Genomic DNA, 21066 nt, shown 5'->3' with positions numbered 1-21066 from the left:
TCTATTTGCAATTTTTTAAGGAATCTCCACACTGTTCTCCATAGTGGCTGTACTAGTTTGCATTCCCACCAACAGTGTAGCCTTCTGAATGGGAGAAAATAATAGCAAATGAAGCGACTGACAAACAACTAATCTCAAAAATATACAAGCAACTTATGCAGCTCAATTCCAGAAAAATAAACGACCCATTCAAAAAATGGGCCAAAGAACTAAATAGACATTTCTCCAAAGAAGACATACGGATGGCTAACAAACACATGAAAAGATGTTCAACATCACTCATTATTAGAGAAATGCAAATAAAAAACCACAATGAGGTACCACTTCACACCAGTCAGAATGGCTGCGATCCAAAAATCTGCAAGCAATAAATGCTGGAGAGGGTGTGGAGAAAAGGGAACCCTCCTACACTGTTGGTGGGAATGCAAACTAAAGTATACTTTTAAAATGCAGGAAAGGCTATTGATATTGTTAGTCTCAACTTAAGTGAGCGCTAAAGAAAAAGTACAAATGATAAAAGGGGGTATTTGATTGCTATCTTGCTTTAAACTTGGCATTATTAACAGAAAATTCTATTGCATTATTTTCTTTAAATAATGATCTGAAATTAATCATATGCTACTGTTAAAGCATCAGTCAGCTTTGAGCCTAGGTTTTAAGTCATTCATGTAATTTAACATCTTTGGCTGTTCTTATATATATCTTTTAAATCTGAAGCATATAAACAAGTTACAAATAACATGACAGAGAATAAAGGAAAAGCTATTTAAAATAATAGGTTTGATTCACAGCATGTCTTGGGACTATATTTTCATATAATTAATGATTTTAAACATTGTCTTAATGAAACTTGGATATAAGAGCATATTCTAAAATTAAACCTAAATAATGTTTCTTCTTCGAGAAGGCAGTGGCACCCCACTCCAGTACTCTTGCCTGGAAAATCCCATGGATGGAGGAGACTGGTAGGCTGCAGTCCATGGGGTTTCAAAAAGTCGGACACGACTGAGCGACTTCACTTTCAATTTTCACTTTCCACTTTCCTGCATTGGAGAAGGAAATGGCAACCCACTCCAGTGTTCTTGCCTGGAGAATCCCACGGACAGAGGAGCCTGGTGGGCTTCCGTTTATGGGGTCACACAGAGTCGGACATGACTGAGGCGACTCAGTAGCAGAAGCAGCAATGTTTCTTCTAATAATCCTAAATAATGAATCTTAAAAATAATCCTAAATGAAATCCTAAATAATGACTCTTAAACAGTTAAAGCTTTAATAATCCAGTAACAGATTTAAGAATATACTTTACAATGTTCCAGCAAACTGTAATTTTATATTAACATCATTCTAGGTTATAACTGAGTGACACCTTTTCCCTAGCCTAAGATAAAACATACCATTACAACAATCGTGTTTCAAATAATTATGACAATTCTTATATTTATATTCCAATTGCTTTCAAAAATTGCTTTGTAGAAGTAACATCCATTTAAACATTTAATCTAAAAAACTTCATAAAATTATTGCATTTTTAATTGCTTTAAAATACAATGCTTAGGAGTGGCATTAAGGAAGGGCTAGAGGCACCAAAAACTCTCTCTCTCCAAAACTATGTTGAATAAAAGTGGCAAGAGGGAACATCCTTGCCGTGTTTCTGGTCTTAGAAGAAATGCTTTATTTTTCATCATTGAGAATAATGTTTGCTACAGGTTAGTCATATATGGCCTTTATTTTGTTGACGTAACTTTCCTCTAGGCTCACTTTCTACAGAGCTTTTTTTTTTTTTTTAATCATAAACATGTGTTGAATTTTGTCAAAAGATTTTCCTGGATCAATTGAGATGATCATATGGCTTTACTACTCAGTCTGTTAATGTGTTTCCCCAATAGCTCAGTTGGTAAAGAAACTAACTGCAATGCAGAAGACCCTAGTTCAATTACTAGGTCAGGAAGATCCGCTGGAGAAGAGATAGGATACCCACTCCAGTATTCTTGGGCTTCCTTTGTGGCTCAGCTAGTAGAGAATCTGGTTACAATGCAGGAGACCTGGGTTCTATCCCTGGGTTGGGAAGATCCCTTGGATAAGGGAAAGGCCAACCACTCCAGAATTCTGTCCTGGAGAATTCCATGTAGTCCACGGGGCCGCAAAGAGTCAGACATGACTGACAGAATTTCACTTTGCTGCTGCTAAGTCACCTCAGTCGTGTCCGACTCTGTGCAACTCCATAGGCGGCAGCCCACCAGGTTCCTCTGTCCCTGGGATTCTCCAGGCAAGAACACTGGAGTGGGTTGCCATTTCTTTCGCCAATGCAGGAAAGTGAAAATTGAAAGTGAAGTCGCTCAGCTGTGTCTGACTCTTAGCGACCCCATGGACTACAGCCTACCAGGCTCCTCTGCCCATGGGGTTTTCCAGGCAAGAGTACTGGAGTGGGTTGCCATTGCCTTCTCCACTTTGCTAATGTTGTGTATTATATCGATTGATTTGTGTATATTGGACAATCCTTGCATCTCTCGAATAAATCCCACTTGATTATAGTGTACAATCTTTTTATGTATTGTTGGGTTCAGATTGCTAGTGTTTTGTTGAAGATTTTGGCATCTATGTTTATCACTGATATTGGCCTATAATATTCTTTTTTTGTGATATCTTTGTCTGTTTTTGATATCAGGATGATAGTCATCTCATATAATGAGATTCAGAATATTCCTTTCTCTGCAATTTTTGGAAGAGTTTCAGAAAGATAGGTATTAATTCTTTAAATTTTGACAGAATTTGCCTGTGAAGTCATCAGGATTCTGGACTTTTGTTTGTTGGAGGATTTTTAATCATAGTTTCAATTTCAGTACTTGTGATTTGTTTGCTTATATTTTCTTTCTTTTTTTTTTTTCTGGTTCAGTCTTGGGAGATTGTACATTTCTAAGACTTTGTCCATTTCTTCCATGTCATGCAGTTGTCTTTTATTGATAAATAGTTGCTTTTAGTACTCTCTTAATATCCTTTGTAGTTCTGTATTGTGCATGGTAGCTTCTTTCTCATTTCTCATTTTATTGATTTGACCCCGCTTCCTTTTTTATTTGATGAGTTTGGCTAAAGTTTTGCTAGTTTTGCTTATTTTCTCAAAGAACCAGATTTTAGTTTCATTGATCTTTGCTACTGTTTTCTTTGTCTCTGTTTCATTTATTACTGCTTTGATCATTATGACTTCATTCTACTAACTTTGATTTTGTTTATTCTTCTTTCTCTAGTTGCTTCCGGTAAAGGTTAGGATATTTACTTGAGATTTTTTGAGGTAATATTGTATTGCTAAAACTTCCCTTCTTAGAACTGTTTTTACTGTATCTTATATGTTTTTGATATTGTTATATGATATGATATTGATATTGTTGTCATTAATCCTTAGATCTTAAAAAATTTCCTCAGTGATCCACTGTTTGTTTAGTAACATACTGTTTAGCCTCCATGTACAATGTTTTCTTGCATTTTCCCCCTTTCCCAATTGATTTCTAATCTCATTGCTTTGTAATCAGAAAAGATGCTTGATACAATTTCAACTATTTTAAATTTACTAAAACTTGCTTTGTGACCCAAGATGTGATTTATCCTGGAGAATGTTCTGTGTCCACTTGAGAAGAAACTGTATTCTGCTGCTTTCAGATGGCATGTCCTATAAATAACAATTAAGCCTATTTGATCTAATATATTATTTAAGAATTGTGCTTCCTTATTGATTTTCTGTCTGGATGATCTGCCCATTGGTGTAAGTGCCCCACTATTATTGTATTACTGTTGAGTTCTCCTTTTATAAAAGGCTGTTAGCATTTGTCTCCTATGTTGGGTGCATATACATTTACAACTACTATTACTTCCTACACTGATCCATTGATTATTATGTAGTGCCCTTTATTTTCTATTGCAACAGTCCTTGTAGTAAAGTCTATTTTGTGTGATACAAGTATCACTACTTCAATTTTCTTTTGCTTTACATTTGCATGGAATATCTTTTTCCATCTCCTCACTTTCAGTCAGTATGTGTCCCTAGGTTTAAAGTAAGTCTCTTGTACACAGCATATATATGAGTGTGGTTTTCTTTATCAATTGTCAGTTTATGTCTTTTGGTTAGAGCTTTTAATCTATTTACATTTAAGGTAATTTGATGTGTATGTTCTTTCTACAAGCTTTGGGCTTGGTTTGCCTTCATTTTATAATTCTTTAAGGTATAACATTAGAATATTAATATATCCACCTCATTAGAACTGATTCAAATGTATTCTTTTTAATGGCTGAGTAATACTCCATTGTGTGTATGTACCACAGCTTTCTTATCCATTCATCTGCTGATGGACATCTAGGTTGCTTCCATGTCCTGGCTATCATAAACAGTGCTGCAATGAACATTGGGGTACACGTGTCTCTTTCAATTCTAGTTTCCTCAGTGTGTATGCCCTGCAGTTCTATTTGCAATTTTTTAAGGAATCTCCACACTGTTCTCCATAGTGGCTATACTAGTTTGCATTCCCACCAACAGTGTAAGAGGGTTCCCTTTTGTCCACACCCTCTCCAGCATTTATTGCTTGTAGACTTTTGGATCACAGTCAGAAATCTTCCAGCAAACAAAAGCCCAGGTCCAGACGGCTTCTCAGCTGAATTCTACCAAAAATTTACAGAAGAGCTAACACCTATACTTCCAGAAATTTACAGAGGAATGTAAACTTCCAAATTCATTCTAAGAGGCCACCATCACCAAAACCTGACAAAGATACCACAAAAAAATAAAACTACAGGCCAATATCACTGATGAACACAGATGCAAAAATCCTTAACAAAATTCTAGCAATGAGAATCCAACAACGCATTAAAAGATCATACACGATGACCAAGTGGGCTTTATCCCAGGGATGCAAGGATTTTTCAATATCTGCAAATGAATCAATGTAATTCAGTTCAGTCGCTCAGTTGTGTCCTACTCTTTGTGACCCCGTGAATCGCAGCACGCCATGCCTCCCTGTCCATCACCAACTCCCAGAGTTCACTCAGACTCATGTCAATCAAGGCAATGATGCCATCCAGCCAACTCATCCTCTGTCGTCCCCTTCTCCTACTGCCCCCAATGCCTCCCACCATCAGAGTCTTTTTCAATGAGTCAGCTCTTCCCATGAGGTGGCCAAAGTACTGGAGTTTCAGCTTTAGCATCATTCCTTCCAAAGAAATCCCAGGGCTGATCTCCTTCAGAATGGACTGGTTGGATCTCCTTGCAGTCCAAGGGACCCTCAAGAGTCTTCTCCAACACCACAGTTCAAAAGCATCAATTCTTCAGCATTCAGCTTTTTTCACAGTCCAACTCCCACATCCATACATGACCACTGCAGAAACCATAGCCTTGACTAGATGGACCTTTGTTGGCAAAAAAAATGTCTCTGCTTTTCAATATGCTATCTAGGTTGGTCATAACTTTTCTTCCAAGGAGTAAGCATCTTTTAATTTCATGGCTGCAATCACCATCTGCAGTGATTTTGGAGCCCAAAAAATAAAGTCTGACACTGTTTCCACTGTTTCCCCATCTATTTCCCATGAAGTGATGGGACCAGATGCCATGATCTTCGTTTTCTGAATGTTGAGCTTTAAGCCAACTTTTCCACTCTCCTCTTTCACTTTCATCAAGAGGCTTTTTAGCTACTCTTCACTTTCTGCCATAAGGGTGGTGTCATCTGCATATCTGAGGTTATTGATATTTCTCCTGGAAATCTTGATTCCAGCTTGTGTTTCTTCCAGTCCAGCGTTTCTCATGATGTACTCTGCATATAAGTTAAATAAGCAGGGTGACAATATGCAGACTTGACGTACTCTTTTTCCTATTTGGAACCAGTCTGTTGTTCCGTGTCCAGTTCTAACTGTTGCTTCCTGACCTGCATACAGATTTCTCAAGAGGCAGGTTAGGTGGTCTGGTATTCCTATCTCTTGAAGTATTTCCCACTGTTTATTGTGATCCAGACAGTCAAAGGCTTTGGCATAGTCAATAAAGCAGAAATAGATGTTTTTCTGGAACTCTCTTGCTTTTTCCATGATCCAGTGGATGTTGGCAATTTGGTCTCTGGTTATTCTGCCTTTTCTAAAACCAGCTTGAACATCAAGAAGTCCACAGTTCATGTGTTGCTGAAGCGTGGCTTGGAGAATTTTGAGCATTACTTTACTAGTGTGTGAGATGAGTGCAATTGTGCGGTAGTTTGAGCATTCTTTGGCATTGCCTTTCTTTGGAATTGGAATGAAAACGGACATTTTCCAGTCCTGTGGCCACTGGTGAGTTTTCCAAACTTGCTGGCCTATTGAGTGCAGCACTTTCACAGCATCATCTTTCAGGATTTGAAATAACTCAACTGGAATTCCATCACCTCCACTAGCTATGTTCATAGTGATGCTTTCTAAGGCCCACTTGACTTCACATTCCAGGATGTCTGGCTCTAGGTGAGTGATCACACCATTGTGATTATCTTGGTTGTGAAGATCTCTTCTGTACAGTTCTCTGTGTATTCTTGCCATCTAACACATCATATTAAATATTTGAAAAACAAAAACCATATGATTATCTCAACAGATGCAGAGAAAGCCTTCGACAAAATTCAACATCCATTTATGATAAGAACTCTCCAGTAAACATGAATTGAAGGAACATATCTCAAAATAATAAAAGCTATATATGACAAACCCACAGCAAACATTATCCTCAATGGTGAAAAATTGAAAGCATTTCCCCTAAAGTCAGGAACAAGACAAGGGTGCCCACTTTCACCGCTACTATTCAACATAGTTTTGGAAGTTTTGGCCACAGCAATCAGAGCAGAAAAAGAAATAAAAGGAATCCAAATTGGAAAAGAAGAAGTAAAACTCTCATTGTTTGCAGATGACATGATCCTCTACATAGAAAACCCTAAAGACTCCACCAGAAAATTACTAGAGCTAACCAATGAATATAGCAAAGTTGCAGGATATAAAATCAACACACAAAAATCCCTTGCATTCCTATACACGAATAATGAGAAAATAGAAAGAGAAATTAAGGAAACAATTCCATTCACCATTTCAACGAAAAGAATAAAATACTTAGGAATATATCTACCTAAGGAAACTAAAGACCTATATATAGAAAACTATAAAACACTGGTGAAAGAAATCAAAGAGGACATTAATATACCAAGTTCATGGATCAGAAGAATCAATATAGTGAAAATGAGGATAGTGCCCAAAGCAATCTATAGATTGAACACAATCCCTATCAAGAAAATCTTTTAAAATTATGTATCTGGTAAGGAATAAATGTGCACAATACATAAAAGAACTGGTAGAGCCCAACAACAACAAGAACAAAATCTAATTGAAAAATGGAAAAGTACTTGAATAGATTTCTTCAAGGAATATACAAATGGTCAAAAGGTATATGAAAAAAGCTCAAAATCATTCATCATAATGGAAATGAAAATCAAAAGCATAATAAATTAATAATTCATTCAATAGGATATCTATTATCAGAAAAAGAAGGGAAAAAAGGACAATAACATGTTGGTGAGAATTTAGAGAAATAGGACTTGGTGGACTGCCACTAGGAGTAAAAATGATGCATCTGCTGCAAAAAACATTTTTGTGGTTTCTTAGAAAGTTAAACATAGAATCATATGAACTAGACATTCTCTCTTGGCTGTATATTGAAAGAAATAGAAATCAGTGATTAAAACACATATTTGTAGGTGGAGCCTGGTGGGCTGCCATCTATGGAGTCACACAGAGTTGGACATGACTGAAGTGACTTAGCAGCAGCAGCAGCAGCAGCAGGCATAGTAACTTAATGAGTCAGATAACCATGATGATGTGATCACTCTTCTAGAACCAGACATCTTAGAGTGCAAAGTCAAGTGGCCCTTAAGAAACATCACTATGAACAAAGTTAGTCAAGTGATGGAATTCTAGCTAAGCTATTTCTAATACTAAAATACGGTGCTGTTAAAGTGCTACACTCAATATGCCAGCAAATATGGAAGACTCATCACTAGACACAGGAATGGAAAAGGTCAGTTTTCATTCCAATCCCAAAGAAAGGCAATGCCAAAGATTGTTCAAGCTACCACACAATTGCACTCGTTTCACATAGTAGCAAGGTCATGCTCAAAATCTCCAAGATAAGCTTAAACAGTATGTGAACCAAGAACTTTCAGATATTCAAGCTGGATTTTAAAAAGGAAGAGGAACCAGAGATCAAAATGCCAACATCCCTTGGATCCTAGAAAATCCAAGAGAATTCCAGAAAAATATCTACTTCTGCTTGATTGACTATGCTAAAATCTTTGTGTGGATTACAACAAACTGTGGAAAACTCTTCAAGAGATGAGAATACCAGATCACTTTACCTGCCTCCTGAGAAACCTGTATGTAAGTCAAGAAACAGCAGTTAAAACCAGACCTGGAACAATGGCCTGATTCAAAATTGGGAAAGCAGTATGTCAAGGCTGTATATTGTTACCCTGGTTATTTAAATTATACACAGAGTACATCATGAGAAACGCTGGGCTGGAAGAAGCACAAGCTGGAATCAAGACTGCTGGGAGAAATATCAATAACTTCAAATATTCAGATGACACCACCCTTATGGCAGAAAGTGAAGAAGAACTAAAGAACCTCTTGGTGAAGTTGAAAGAGGAGGGTGAAAAAGCTGGCTTAAAACTCAACATTCAAAAACAAAGATCGTGGCATTCAGTCCCATTGCTTCATGGCAAATGGATGGGGAAAAAATGGAAACAGTGACAGACCTTATTTTCTTGGGCTCCAAAATCATTGCTGATATTGACTGCAGCCATGAAATGAAAAGATTCTTGCTCCTTGGAGGAAAAGCTATAACAAACATAGACAGCACATTAAAAAGAAGATACATTACTGACAAAGGTCCCTATAGTCAAAGCTATGGTGTTTCTAGGGGTCATGTATGGATGTCAGAGTTGGACCATAAAGAAAGCTGAGCATTGGCAAACTGATGCTTTGGAACTATGGTGTTGGAGAAGACTCTTGAGAATCCCTTGGATTGCAAGGGGATCAAACCAGTCAATCCTAAAGGAAATCAGTCCTGAATATTCATTGCAAGTATGATGGTGAAGCTGAAGTTCCAATATTTTGGCCATCTGATGTGAAGAGCTGACTCATTAGAAAAGACCCTGATGCTGGAAACGATTGAAGGCTGGATAAGAAGGGGGAAACAGAGGATGAGATGGCTGGAGGGCTTCACTGTCTCAATTAACATTAGTTTTAGCAAACTCTGGGAAATGGTGAACGACAGGAAGCCTGGCATGCTGCAATCCATGTGGTTGTAAAGAGTTGGACACAACTGAGCAACTGAACAAGTCAGAGCAACAATTTTCAGGTCAGAAAAATGATGGATAAATAATTTGTTTTATTTATTTATTTTTTAAATTTTTTTGGAGGGTTAATAGTTTTTAGTTCTGTTTAAGTATAGTTACTTTACAATGTTGTATTAGTTTCTACTGTACAGCAAAGTGAATCAGCTATATGTATACATATATTACATTTTGGTGGATTTCCTTCACATATACATCACTACAGAGCATTGAGTAGAGTTCCCTGTACTTTACAGCAGGTTTTCATTAGTTAATCTACTTTAAACATGATATCAGTAGTGTATATATATCAATCCCTATCTCCCATTTCATCCCACCTGCCTTCCCCCTTGGTATCCATACAGCTGTTTTCTATACCTGTTCCTCTATTTCTGCTTTGCAATTTATTTACATACATTCATACATACATATATATATATATACACATATATATATACACACATATATATGTATACGTATGTGTATATAGTGAAGTATTATTCAACCTTAAAAAGAAAGGAAGTTATGATATGTTGAAACAAGTGTGAACCCTGAAATAAAATGATAAGTCAGAAGACAAATACTGTATGATTTATGTATACAAATAATGTGTGCTTCCACTTGTACCTGTTACCTAGAGTAGTCCAATTTTACAGAGATGGAAAGTAGGGCAGAGATTATCAGGGGTTAAGGAATGAGAGCTCTAGGCAGTTATTTAATGATAGAGTTGATGTTATAGATGATGAAAATATTTGAGGTAAACATAGAACTGATTGGACTTCCCTGGTGCCTTCAGTTCAATTCAGTCGCTCAGTCGTGTCTGACTCTTTGTGACCCCATGATTTGCAGCACGCCAGGCCTCCCTGTCCATCACCAACTCCCAGAGTTCACTCAAACTCATGTCCATCGAGTCGGTGATGCCATCCAGCCATCTCATCCTCTGTCGTCCACTTCTCCTCCTGCCCCCAATCTCTCTCAGCATCAGAGTATTTTCCAATGAGTCAACTCTTTGCATAAGGTGGCCAAAGTACTGGAGTTGCAGCTTTAGCATCAGTCCCTCCAAAGAATACCTAGGACTTATCTCCTTTAGGATGGACTGGTTGGATCTCCTTGCAGTCCAAGGGACTCTCAAGAGTCTTCTCCAACACCACAGTTGAAAAGCATCAGTTCTTTGGCACTCAGCTTTCTTCCCTGGTGCCTTAGTTGGTAAATAATCCTCTTGCAATGTGGGAGACCTGAGTCCTATCCAATGGGTCAGGAAGATGCCCTGGAGCAAGGCATGGCAACCCACTCCAGTAATCTTACCTGGAGAATCCCCATGGACAGAGGAGCCTGGCAGGCTGCAGTCCATGGGGTCTCAAAGAGTCAGACACGACTGTGCAACTGGATGCCATGCCATATAGTTGATGGTTACACAACATTGCAGATGTTTTTAGTGTCATCGAACTCTAGACTAACAATACTTTAAAATAATAAATATAATTATGAATATTTTACTGTATGCGTCTATGTTACTGGTAAGTATGTAAAAAAATAAGCTCAAAAGAGTAAATAACATCTCTCCCCATTGCCTCTGAAATCTTTGTTTCAAAAATCTTCTTTACCAGAGTGGCCTAGTAACACCAATATGTAGTTCTTTCAGATGCAGATTCTCGTTTTTCTTCATCTACATCTTCATCATTTTTCTTCATCCGGTTAAGTTAGAATTAACCAGAAGATGAAAGGCTATTGACTAGGATCATTGCAAGCCTTTGAAAACATGGTTGTAGTGTAATGATTTATAAACACTCATGTGTGATGCCTGGAGGCATCAAATCTGATTAATCATAGGTTAACTTCTGAGAGGATGTGATACTAAATATCTTCTAATAAAGACATTCATCTTAATAGGTTCTGTGGCGATACACAGGAAAGAAACCAAAAACACTAGGAGCCAATACCCGACTGTATAAATGGATTCCACAAAATGATCTTCTTGGTAAGACCAAAGAGAAGAAAAATAAACAGAGCTGAATGAAGTTTAATCTAAATGACTATTCAATATTCTTCAGGAGTTTGTGTAAAAAAGGATTATTCATGACACATTTTAAAGATTAAGGCACACTTTATTCAAGACCATCATGATAAATATAGTTATTAGTGCAATGGACTCTTACAATAAGACAGAGAGTTTGGACACAACTTTGTGTGCAGAGAGGAAAAGGGAATTTTCCCCCAAAGAACATAATGGAAGTTCATTGGATGAAAAATTACAAAGAGTTCAACTGACCTAGTAAATGCTTGCTAAAATTGGGCAATGCAGAGATAGTGGAGCCACAAAATCAAATTCTAGTTGAGAAGAGTTCAGAGGAACCTAGCTAGATCTTGGTCAAGGTTCTTTGTCAAACTTTAGCATAAATATCAAGTTTATAAATCTTTAATTTATGATTAATCTCTCCCTCCTCAGGATCAATGTAAGAGAAAGTACTTTTAGATCAGGTTCTCATTAACTTTCGTATAGAATATTGTAACACACTCCTGATGCTCTTCATCCATTTTCTCCTACCTTTCTTCTCTACAGGAAAAAAAAAAAAAAAAAATCTGGCAAGCCATTTCACCTATATTTAATATATAACATAAATGGCTGCATATTAGTATAAAGTCAAGCGCAAATCCTATTTTCTTAAACAGAGAACATCATAAACTTGATGTAACCTACCTTTCTAGCCTGTTATGCCAACGTTCTCATATTGAAATCCTGCACATCTCACCTTCCTTTTCCCATCTTCAAAAATATTTGGTTTCTACAGTTCTTCCCTTCGTTTTTATTGATATATTCTTCCTGCAATAATTTGTCAAATGGCAAGTACTCTCCATCATATATTCTGCAGGAAACTTCTCAGTTGTCTGTGGAATGACTTAATTGCTGGAATCACTAATTATACTTAGCCTGGAGTAATTAATTGCTGCTTTCTTCAGAGCCTATAAGGATTTATATGTGTTCTCATGGCACATAATAATATAGATGTTACTTAATAGAATTGGCCTATGCAGGTGTCATGATTTTCTGTTTCTGACTCTCTTACAATTTAGAATAATAATGTTTCTTTTTTTTGTTGTTTTAATTTTTAGGACATCCCAAAACCAGAGCTTTTATCACTCACTGTGGAACCAATGGAATCTATGAAGCTATTTACCATGGGGTTCCTATGGTTGGAATTCCTGTGTTTGGTGATCAGCATGATAATCTTGTTCGTATGAAAGCCAAAGGGGCAGCTGTTGAAGTAGACTTGCAAAGAATGACAAGTGAAGATCTGCTTAATGCTTTGAAAGCAGTTATTAACAACCCTTTGTGAGTAGAGAATATATACATTTTTAAGCAGCCTCTTGTTTTTGAAGGAATAATCAGTTTTATACAATTATAAATTGATAACTTTTATATAATAACCAGTGCATAGCTAATATCAAATAAGATTATTTTATACTTCTTAAATTTTGTGAAATTATTTTGTCACTTACCACTACTGAGTAATAGCTTACAACCTCAAAGAAATACTACATTTATTTAAAGAAAATTATCTACTGTTGAAAAGATATAAACTTTTTAATTAACAATAGTACTTTTTATTTCTTAAAAATTGCAGATATTATCACTCTAAAGAATTTAGGAAATGTAACAAAATCATAAAAACATAACTACTCAGCTTTCCTTATGTAGTTTTAACCAATACCAGTTTAGAAACTTCTGCTATTTGCTTGTGCTAATTTATAAATAGAAAGTAATAGAAATATATTTGTAAAAATAGAGTTATATTTGTTAATTTAAGATATTTTATATTGGTATATTTTAAATTAAAACTAGAGAAAGAGAATGAAGCAAAATTGAGAGATCCAAATGGAGGCAGAGAAGACCCTAGCCTTCTTGTTCCCCAGTAGAAAATAACAATTAGACACTATCTATGAAAAAAATCGCTTCTGGGAGTGCTCTAAAGTCCATGTATGAAATTTTAGCAACACAGTGGAACAACAACCAAAACAAAAGAGCCTGAGATAAATCGCACAAGAACAAAATGATGACAGCTTTATTTTACCAGCATCATCCTCAAGTCAGCATTGCTCAGCACCAAGCGAGAACTCTCAGCTAGAAAGAGTCCCTTGGTAGAAAAAGAAGAATGAACTGAGTGATCAATTTCTAAGGCCTTCTGGGACACAGAAATAGAAAAACAAATTCTAAATTTGTATGAAGCCACAAGAGATCTCAAACAGCCAAAGCAGTCCCAAGAAATTATGACATTGAAGGCATCCCACTTTTTATTTCAAACTGTACTATAAAGTTATAGTAATTTTAAACAGATGATATATTGTCATAAAAATAGACATACAGACCAATGGATAGGACTGAGAGCCCTGAAACAACCTTCATATATAAAGCTGAATAATATTTTTCAAAAAGTGAAGAATACTCAATAGGAAAAGCATTATCCCTTCAATGAGTAGTGCTAAGGAAACTAGATAATTATATACAGGAGAATAGAATTTGGAGCTGTATATTATGTTACTTACAAAAGATGACTAGAAATGGACTAAAGACTTAAACATAAGACCTGAAACCATAGAACTCCTATGATCAAACAGGAAGAAGTTTCTTGACAAGGGTATTGGCAACAAATTTTGGGATATGACACCAACAATACAAGAAACCAATGCAAAACAAAAGTGAGGCTATATTAAGCTCAAAACCTTCTGTACAGCTAAAGAAATGACCTACAAAATGAAAAGCAACATACAAAATTGGAGAACATTTTGAAAATAACACATCTGATAAGAAACTAATATACAAAAGATATAAGTAACTCATATTACTTAATAGCAAAATTTTTTAAAAAATGAATGGAGTTACTGAATAGATATTGGCCCAAAAAAGATGTAAAACGGCCAACAGGTACATGAAAAGGGGCTTGACACTACTAAGCATCATAAAATGCAAATAAAAACCTCACCTTTCCCACCTCACACTTATTAGAATTGTTGTTGTTGTTCAGTCACTAAATTGTGGCTGACTATGTGACCCCATTGACTACAGCATGCCAGGCTACCTTGTCCTCAACTATCTCCTGGAGTTTGCTCAAATACATGTCCATTGAGGTGGTGATGCTATCTAACCATCTCATCCTCCGCTGCCCAATTTTCTTTCTCCCTTCAATCTGACAGCAGTAGGTTCTTTTGCAGTGAGTCAGCTCTTCGCATCAAGTGGCCAAAGTATTGAAGCTTCAGCTTTAGCATCAGTCCTTCCATGAAATTCAGGGTTGACTTCCTTTAGGAATGACTGGTTTGATCTCCTTACTGTCCAAGGGACTCTCAAGTCTTCTTCAGCACCAGAATTAGAAAGCATCAATTCTTCAATGCTCAGCCTTCTTTATGGTCCAATTCTCACATGATTGCTGGAAAAACCATAGCTTTGACTATAGGGATATTTGTCAGCAAAGTAATGTCTCTGCTTTTTAATATGCTGTCTGTGTTTATCATAGTTTTTCTTCCAAGGAGCAAGAGCCTTTTAATTTCATAACTGCAGTTGCTCTCCAGTGTGATTTTGGAGCCCAAGAAAATAAAGTCTGTCACTGTTTCCACATCTATTTGTCACAAAGTGATGGGACAGGATACCATATTCTTAGTGGTTTCCAATGTTGAGTTTCAAGCCAGCTTTTTCACTTTCTTTCACCTTCATCAAGAGGCTCTTCAGTTCCTCTTTGCTTTCTTCCATAAGGGCAGAGTCACGTGCATATCTGAGGCTCTTGATATTTCTCCTGGCAATTTTGATTCCACCTTTGACTTCATCCAGCCTGGCATTTCTCTTGATGTACTCATTTTGCTTCTCTTCTTTTCTCAGCTATTTGTAAGGCTTCCTCAGACAACCATTTTCCCTTCTACAGTTCTTTTTCTTGGGGTTGGTTTTGATCATGGCCTCCTGTACAATGTCATAAACCTCTGTCTATAGTTCTTATGCACTCTGTCTATCTGATCTAATCCCTTGAATTCATTTGTCACTTCCACTTTATAATTGTAAGGGATTTGATTTAGGTCATATCTGAATGGTCTACTGCTTTTCCCTCCTTATTTAATGTAAATCTGAATTTGGCAATAAGGAGTTCATGATCTGACCACAGTCAGCTCCTAGTCTTGTTTTGCTGACTAAGGCAGAGCACCGAAGAATCGATGCTTTTGAACTGTGGTGTTGGGGAAGACTCTTGAGAGTCCCTTGGACCACAAGGAAATCCAACCAGTCCATTCTGAAGGAGATCAGCCCTGGGATTTCTTTGGGAGGAATGACGCTAAAGCTGAAACTCCAGTACTTTGGCCATCTCATGCAAAGAGTTGAGTCATTGGAAAAGACTCTGATGCTGGGAGGGATTGAGGGAAGGAGGAGAAGGGGACGACAGAGGATGAGATGGCTGGATGGCATTACTGACTCAATGGACGTGAGTTTGAGTGAACTCCGAGAGTTGGTGATGGACAGGGAGGCCTGGCGTGCTGCGATTTATGGGGTCGCAAAGAGTCGGACACGACTGAGCGACTGAACTGAACTGAACTGAACTGAACTGTATAGTTTCTTCATCCTCAGCTTCAAAGAATATAATCAATCTGATTCTGGGATTGACTATCTTTACACATTGACCACACATAGTCATTTCTTGTGTTGTTGGAGGAGGGTGGTGTTTGCTATGACCAGTGCGTGTTCTTGACAAAACTGTTAGCCTTTGCCATGCTTCATTTTGTACCCCAAGGCCAAAATTACCTGTTACTCCAGGTGTTTCTTGACTTCTATTTTTTGCATTCCCATCCCCTATGATGAAACGGACATCTTTCTTTGGTATTAGTCCTAGAAAGTCTTGTAGGTTTTCACAGAGCCATTCAACTTCAGTCTCTTCAGCATTAGTGGCTGGGGCAAAGATTTGGATTGCTGTGATATTGAGTGGTTTGCCTTGGAAAGGAATAGAGATCATTCTGTCATTTTTGAGATTGTTCCCAAGTACTGCATTTTGGATGCTTTTACTGACTGTGAGGGCTACTCCATTTCTTCTAAGGGATTCTTGCCCATAGTATTAGATGTAATGGTCATCTGAATTAAATTTTCACATTCCAGTCCATTTTAGTTTGCTGATTCCTAGGATGTCAATACTCACTCTTGCCATCTCCTGTCTGACCACTTCCAATTTGCCTTCATTCATGGATCTAACATTCCAGGTTCCTATGCAATATTGCTCTTTATAGCATCAGACTTTACTTTCACCACCAGAGACATCCATAAATGGGTGTAGTTTCCGCTTTGGGTCAGATTCTTCATTCCTTCTGGGGCTATTTCTCTGCTCTTCTCCAGTAACATTTTGGACACCTACTGACCTGGATGGTGCATCTTTTGGTGTCATATCTTTTTGCCTTTTCATACTGTTCATGGGATTCTCAAGGCAGAATGCTGAAGTGGTTTGCCATTCCCTTCTCCAGTACAACAATGTGAATCCTCCATAAGTATATATATATATATATATATATATATATATATTCCCCTCCTTTTGAGTCTTCCTCTTACCTCCACCCCATCCCACTCTTTTGTGTTTTGTGGCAATCTCTTGGGTATATTCAAGTCTTTTCGACCCCATGGACTGTAGCCTGCTAGTCTCCTCTGTTGATAGGACTTTCCAGGGATTAATACTGGCATGCATTGCCATTTGCTTCTCCAGAGGATCTCATTGACTCAGGGATCAAATGTGGATCTCCTGCTCTCCTGCATTGGCAGGGAGATTCTCTAGCACTGAACCACCTAGGAAGCCCCAGAGTATCAGACTGAGCTCTCTATGTTATACAGCAAATTCTAATGGCTATCTACTCTACACATGATAGTATCTATAAGTCAGTGCTACTTCCCCAATTTGTCCAACTGTGTCCCATCCCTTGCTGTGTACACAAGTCTGTCCTCTACATCTGCATTTCTATTCCTACCTTACTAATGGGGTTATGAGTACAGTTTTTTTTCCTAAGTTACAATATTAATATATGATATTTGTTTTTCTCCTTCTGACTTACTTCACTCTGTAAAACAGGCTGTGGGTTCCATCAGTGTCTCTTAAACATCACATCTTAGATTTCTTTGCTATATTATTAGTACAATGTTGTCAAAGCTTACAACATATGCATCTTGCCCAAGGCCACAATTTCCAATATCATTTAGTATTAATTTCATATTTATATGGATTTAATGAACTAACTTGTGTTTTAATAGAGTATTTTATTGACTTTTTATCTGATCAATACTTTCTGTGTCTGTCTTGGAATTTCTGTTGCTATTGTTTGTTTTCCTGAGATGTATTCAGAGGTACTTATTCCTTAAGTTCTTGTGTATTAAAAAAAAGCCTGCCTTGGTTGTTTAAACCAAAGGGAAACAGAGCTTTGTTTACTTTTTTCAGGTTTATAGTTCTCATCCTCAATACTTTTTGCATGCTTTCCCATGATTTTCTACTATTTAATGTTCTGTATTCTTTATCAATGATGATTGCACTTTGGTGTGGGAGAATAACCTCCCTCCTTCACAAACCCAAGGAAATCTTGCTTCTAAGTCAGCCATTCAAAGCCTTAAGCCAAAACCATGGTTCGGTCTTCTGTTCCTTGACAGAAGTTAGAAGGATTAGTGTTCTAGCTATTGCCATCCTTCCATCTCACCACTGCAGGTGCAGCCCTCTGTTGTTGTTGTACAGTTTCTCAGTTATGTCTACTCTTTGTGACTCCATGAAATGCAGCACACCAGGCCTCCCTGTCCCTCACTATCTCCCAGAGTTTGCCCAAGTTCATGTTCATTTTCAGTGATGCCATCCAACCATCTCATCCTCTGATGCCCTCTTCTCTTTCTTCCCTCAATATTTCCCAGCACTGTGGACTTTCCCAGTGAGTTGTCTATTCTCATCAGACGACCAAAATACTGGAGCTTCAGCTTCAACATCAGTCCTTCCAGTAAATATTCAGGGTAGATCTCCCTTATGATTGTCTGGTTTGACCTCCTTGCTGTCCAAGAGACTTTCAGGAGTCTTTTCCAGCACCACAGTTGAAGGCATCAGTTATTTGGCATTCTGACTTCTTTATGGTCCAACTCTCACAATGGTATGTGACCACTAGCAAGACCATAGCCTTGACTATTCAGACCTTTGTTAGCAGAGTAATGTTTCTGCTTTTCAACACACAGCCCTCTTTAGCCTGAGGCAAAAATGCCAGCATCTATTCAGTCTCAGACCCTATTTCTTGCCTAGAGGATCACATGAAGCTTTCTTGCTTTCATCTGAAATGTCAGGACCATGAAGATCGCATACTGAAATCATTTCCTGTTACTTCTGAAGTCTCATTAGTACTGACACTCCAGACCAAACCTGGGAAAGAGTGAAGGAGTGGCGAAAGGGTTCCTTTTTCATTGACCTCCCCTTCCATGCCACTTCCTACACTATTATGTTCCCAAAACCACACTCAGCAAGTTAGATCAAAATTCTGTATTCTCAAGCTACATATTCTATTAATCCATTCTTATTTGTGTACTTTGAGAATGTTATTTTCAATTGGAAATTATTTTCTCTCCTACCTCCAGTAATTGCTGAGACTCTAAGACATCCAACAGATACCAGCCAATGGACCATCATATCTAGAAATATCTCAAGAGGAAACAAATTTTCTTAAACTTTTAATATTCTTGGTGATATTAATTATGACACAACTTATATAATCAATTATGCAATGTATTTTTAATAATATATATCTGTTTTAGGTATATCATGTCCTTAGCAAACTCTATAGGTTGTCATTTATATATATTCAATTTTAGCTATAAACAGAATGCTATGAAGTTATCAAGAATTCACCATGATCAACCTGTAAAACCCCTGAACCGAGCAGTCTTCTGGGTTGAGTTTGTCATGCGCCACAAAGGAGCCAAGCACCTTCGACCAGCTTTCCATGACCTCACCTGGTTCCAGCACCACTCTTTGGATGTGATTGGCTTCCTGCTAGCTTGTGTGGCAGCTGTTGCATTCCTGGTCACTAAATGTTGCCTGTTTTGTTGTTGGAAGTTTGGTAAGACAACAAAGAAGAAAAAAAGAGAGTAGTCTCTTCTGCCTTTTTTTTTAATAATTGGGCTAGAAACCTTGACAGAGTCCATCTGAATAATCCAACCACTGATTTGTAAAGATTTCTCTCCTGTTCTTCTTATCTAGTCTTCAACTTATCAAGACAAAGATCAAAGACTCACTCCAGAAATAAGCCACACGATTCCAAATGAAGGTTTAAAATAATCTATTCTTTACAAAGATACGACAAATGAATAAACACGTGGAAATTGTTACAATTAAAGTTTAGTGCTGTCCTTTATTCATTGCTTTCAGTTCAACCAGTTGAAATGCTGGTGAGGCCTCAGGAACATAATGATGAATCCTATTTCCATACTGATCAGGTTGAATATTTCTTAAATATCTAACATAATTTTGGGTCCAGTACTCAATAATTATTTCATATTCTCTAAAAGAACTATACAAGAACTAATGCAGAACACACTCTAGCCAGAGCTTCTTTGCCAGTCAGGAATATCAGAAGCCTGATAGGATTTCTACTCTGCTGTAAAGCACATTTTACATCATCAATTTGCTTTCATATTACACGTTAGACTTTGTCCCCTTTGGAATACAAAATACTGTTTGTTTGTTTGTTTGTTTTCCAAGATAATAGATATTTGGATATTAATAATGATAGTACTTTATTTGTATTGCAACACTTCTTGGTTTCAGAGAACTAGCTGATTATTGTATGTTTTCATGGTTATTGGTATGATGGACCAAAGTAAATGACTGGAATTTAATGCCCACACTTTTAAATGAACTTAAGTACAATAAGGCTGTATATTGTCATTCTGCTTATTTAACTCTATATAGAGTGCATCATGCGGAATGCTGGCCTGGACAAGCAGGAATCGAGATTGCCACAGAAATATCAACCTCAGGTGATACACAGATGATACCCCTCTAATGACAGAAAGTAAAAAGGAACTAAAGAGCCTTTTGATGAGGGTAAAAGGAGGAAAAGCTGGCTTAATGCTGAGCATTAAAAAAAAAAAAAGAAAGTCATGGCATCTGGTCCCATCATTTCATGGCAAATAGAAGGAGGAAAAGTGGAAGCTGCTTTCTTGTCCTCCAAAATCACTGTGGATGCTGAAAAATTAAAAGACGCTTGCTTCTCAGAAGAAAAGCTATGACAAACCTAGACAGTGTGTTAAAAAGCGGAGATACCACTTTGCAGACAAAGGTCTATGTACTCGAAGTTATCCTTTTTCCTGTATATTTATGAGAGTTGGACCATAAAGAAAGCCCACCAGTGAAGAATTGCTGCCTTAAAATTGTAGTGCTGGAGAAGACTCTTGAGAGTCCCTTGGACTGCAAGGAGATCAAATCAGTCAATACTAAAGGAAATCAACCATGAATATTCACTAGAAGGACTGATGCTGCCTTTGAATCTCCAATACTTTGGCCACCTGATGAGAAGAGCTGATTCACTGGGGAAGACCCTACTTTTGGGAAAGATGCAGGGCAAAAGAAGAAGGAGGTGGCAGAGGATGAGACGGTTAGGTAACATCACTGACTCAATGGACATAAATTTGAGAAAACTCTGGGAGATAGTGAGGGCTTCCCTAGTGGCTTAC

At 37.4% G+C, this 21066-nt stretch overlaps 1 protein-coding gene across 1 annotated transcript in view; it reads left to right on the top strand.

The window, feature by feature from the left end:
- Nucleotides 1-19688, top strand: part of LOC108633190 (UDP-glucuronosyltransferase 2C1-like) — a 33242-nt gene extending 13554 nt beyond the window's left edge. The window contains exons 4-6 of the mRNA XM_005701834.3: nucleotides 11259-11346; nucleotides 12480-12699; nucleotides 19204-19688. Coding sequence (XP_005701891.3) covers nucleotides 11259-11346; nucleotides 12480-12699; nucleotides 19204-19483 — 588 coding nt within the window. The 3' untranslated portion in view covers nucleotides 19484-19688. The remainder of the gene's footprint in view (nucleotides 1-11258; nucleotides 11347-12479; nucleotides 12700-19203) is intronic.

This window comes from Capra hircus, chromosome 6, assembly GCF_001704415.2.
Source record: "Capra hircus breed San Clemente chromosome 6, ASM170441v1, whole genome shotgun sequence".
Taxonomy (NCBI): domain Eukaryota; kingdom Metazoa; phylum Chordata; class Mammalia; order Artiodactyla; family Bovidae; genus Capra; species Capra hircus.
The sequence above is the reverse complement of the archived record's forward strand: the minus strand, read 5'-3'. Positions and strand labels throughout refer to the sequence as shown.